At 62.8% G+C, this 3,383-nt stretch overlaps 1 protein-coding gene across 1 annotated transcript; it reads right to left on the reverse strand.

Moving 5' to 3' along the window:
- Positions 1 to 520: 520 nt before the first annotated feature.
- LOC103825179 (class II histocompatibility antigen, B-L beta chain-like) lies at positions 521 to 3,187 on the reverse strand (the record flags this gene model as incomplete). Its single annotated transcript, XM_050987891.1, is given in 5 exon segments — positions 521 to 627; positions 1,109 to 1,476; positions 2,127 to 2,221; positions 2,223 to 2,368; positions 2,832 to 3,187. Coding segments are annotated over 5 exon segments (891 nt in total), but the record flags the coding sequence as incomplete, so codon positions are not given.
- Between the last annotated feature and the right edge of the window lie 196 nt (positions 3,188 to 3,383).

Raw genomic sequence — 3,383 nt, forward strand, 5'->3', positions numbered from 1 at the left:
TGACCATCACCCTGAGATGGCCATGAGATGACCGTGACCATGACACAACCACGATCATAAGATGACCATTACAGTCAGATGACCATGAATGTGACCATGACAGGACTGTGATCATGAGATGACCATGAGTATGAGACGATTGTGACCAATGTGACCACAATGCAACCATGGCCATGTGGTGATCAAGACCATAAGAATGATGCCTTAAGTTTTAGCTTTCATATTTTCCATATTCTGGACTGTGTGAGTGTATAACTCTGAACTTCACATAAAGTGTTAGCAAGTTCTCTTGTGAGTGACAGCGGGGCTGGGGGGACACACGTCCTCCCCAAAATCAGTGGAGTGGGGACAGAGCAGGGGGTCCCGGCTGGGCCTGAGGCCATGGGGAGGGGCTGCAGCCACCGGCGGTTCAGGAGCTCTGTGGGCAGAGAAAAGGGGGTGACACCGGGCTGGGGGGGCCCTAGGGGGGAGCGCACACGCTCCAGGAGAGGGGGAACATGACCCCTGGGACCCCCCTCACCTTCTTGCACAGGTAGAAGCCGAGCCCCAGCGCCAGGAAGACGAAGTCCAACACAGAGCCCCCAATCTCTGTCAGCATCTTGCTGCGGGCGGCGTCCAGTGGCATCTCTGGGGGGTGTGCAGGGGTCAGGACCCCCACAACCTCTCACAGACACCCCAAGCCCCTCCAAGCACCCTCCCAGTCACCCCCAGCCCACCCAGGATCCCCTGAAACCTCCCCCCAATCCCTTCCCAGCCTCCCCAGGACCCACCAAACCTCTCCCATCCCTCTCAGGATCCCACAACCCACTTCCAGTTGCTCCTCACCACCCCAGGACCCCCAAACCCTCTCCCAGTTCCCTCCCAGCCCCACCAGGACTCACCAAGACTCCTCCCAGTCTCTTCCCAGGACAACCAATCTCAACCCAATCCCTGCCATCCCCAATCTCCTTCCAGCCCCTCCAGGCCCACTCAAATCCCTCCCAATTACACCCAGCATACCAAACTCCCTCCCAGTGCCCACCATGATCCCCCAACCAATGCACCCTCCCAGCATCCTCCAAACCCCTTTTCGGCCCTTCCAGACCCAGGATCCCCTCCCAGTTTCAACCAGACTCTCCAACTCCCTCCCAGTTGCTCCCAACACATCCCAGTGCCTCCCCCATACCCCAGTGCCGGCTCAGGGGCTGCTCCAGGCTGACGTGCTCCACCTGGCAGGTGTAGGTGAGCCCGTGCTGGGGGGCGGTTTCCAGCAGCACCAGCAGCTGGTAGGTCCAGTCCCCGTTGGGGACCACGTCGGTGGCCACCACGTGCTCCGAGAGCTCCTGCTGGCCCTGGAACCACCTCACCTGAATGTGGGCAGGGTAGAAATCCATCACAGAGCAGAGCAGGCGGCCAGGGCTGGGCTGGGAGCTCGAGGGCACCACAGAGATGGACATGCTGGGGGGCACTGGGAGAGTGAGAGAGAGCGGGGACACACTGGGATCAGCTGGGGGGAATTGGGAGAGAGAGGGGAGGGCTGGAATGGCCTTGAGGGACTGGGAATGGAGTAGAAGGGCCTGGAAATGGACTGGGAATAGTCTGGGAGACACTGGGATTGGACTGGGATGGACTGGGAGATATGGGAGGGGATGCGAGGGCACTGGGAGAGAGGGTGGAGGTCCTAGAGTGAACTGGGAGCAGACTGGGAATGGACTGAGAATGGGCTGAGAAGGAGTGGAAGGGACTGGGCGGCACTGGGATGAACTGGAATGACGTGCCCGGCACTGGGAGGAACTGGGAATGAAGAGCATGGCACTGGGAGGCCGAGTCCAGCGCGGGGCACTCGGCACTGCGGGTCTGCATAGCAACTGATGAGTCATCAAAGAAACGTGCGTTGATTGGCTGAGGGGCATCAGCAGCTCGCCTGGCTGAGATGGACACACAGGGAGTCACTGGGAGAGACTGGGGTTACTGGTTTGGACCCGAAAGGAAGGGAGGCGCCGGGAATGGGCACAAGGAGGGCTGAGGGCTCTGGGGCGAGTCCCAGGGAGGTTTTGAGGGGCTCCAGGGTCACTGCCACGGCAGGGCCTGAGGGGACACGCTCTGCCCCGCGCTCACCTCGGCACTCCATGAGGAACACGGCGGACACCTCCTAGTTGCTCCGGCAGTAGCAGTGCGCCGCAGTCCTTATCAGCCGCATGAAATCTCGGAGGCTGTTCCAGTACCGAGCCACCTTCTCCCCAAAGAGGGGTGACCCCCACAAAGTGCCCCACGTAGCTGTGGAAGTGCAGGAGCTGCTCCCGGTTGTAGCTGTGCCTCTCCACGTACTTCACCCTCTCGGTGCCGTTAATGAAGTAACACTCAGCCTTTGCAATCCACTGGAACACCCCTGAGTGTGCAGGACACAGGTCAGGGGCGCACCCCCAGTACCCGGAGAGCTCCGGGGGCCACCCCGAATCCCCACGCCGCATCCCCTGTGCCCCATGGCCGCCATGGGACCCTCCTGTCCGCCTGCCATTTCCTCTTTCCCACCCTTCCCCCATTTCGCCTTTCACATCCTCTCCCTGCTCACCTCCAGCCAGTCCCTAAATCACTTTTGGGCTGCCGTTGCCCCCTTTCTCATCCTTTTCCCCCAGTCTCCAGCCCCCTCGGGCTCAGTTTTCGGGTCTCATCCTTCCCTTTTTCCCAATTTTCCTACCCTCTTCCACCCCTTCCTCACCTCCCCCCAATCCTCAACCCCTCCCGCTCTCCCTTTGGGGGATCCCCTCCTCCTCCCCCTCCATTCCGGGCTCCCACCGCCCCCTTTTCCCGCTTCTCCCCCCCGTCCCACCGCCTCCCGCCCCCCCGCTCACCCGAGAGCTCCGCGCCCGCAGCCGGGGGGGCTCCCAGCACCACCAGTCCGGCCGCAGCTGCCGCCCCTCGCCCCATGGCCAGCGCCGGGCAGGGGCCGCAGCCCCGAAGCAGCCGCGCTGCGCTGGGAGCACCAGTCCGGAGCGGGGCGGGCTCGGCAGCGCCGCGCGCTCTCATTGGCTCCCGACACTGCTGGGGAGCCGAGCTCAGAGGCTCTGCCACACAACTGATGACTCATCAACGCCCAGCGCTCTCATTGGCTACGGTGCGTTCCGGCTGTGTTGTCATTGGCTGAGGGGTTCCCGGGACGCTGCAGCCCCGGTGCGGCTTTTCCAGGGAGGGGGAGCCTTGGGGCGCTGGGCAGGTGGGAGCTCAGGTGTGCCCAGAAATGCGTGCCCAGGTGCGCGGGATCCCCGGGTGCCCGTGGCGAGCGGTGACGCTGGCCCGATGCCAGGCACCCCCAGAGCCGCTCTGTCCCTGCCCCCCGCAGCCGCACAGCGACAGAAAATGGAACCGAGGGGACAAGGACCGGGAGATCCCTCAGCAAATCCGGC

Source organism: Serinus canaria, unplaced genomic scaffold (assembly GCF_022539315.1).
Source record: "Serinus canaria isolate serCan28SL12 unplaced genomic scaffold, serCan2020 HiC_scaffold_398, whole genome shotgun sequence".
NCBI classification, from domain to species: Eukaryota; Metazoa; Chordata; class Aves; order Passeriformes; family Fringillidae; genus Serinus; species Serinus canaria.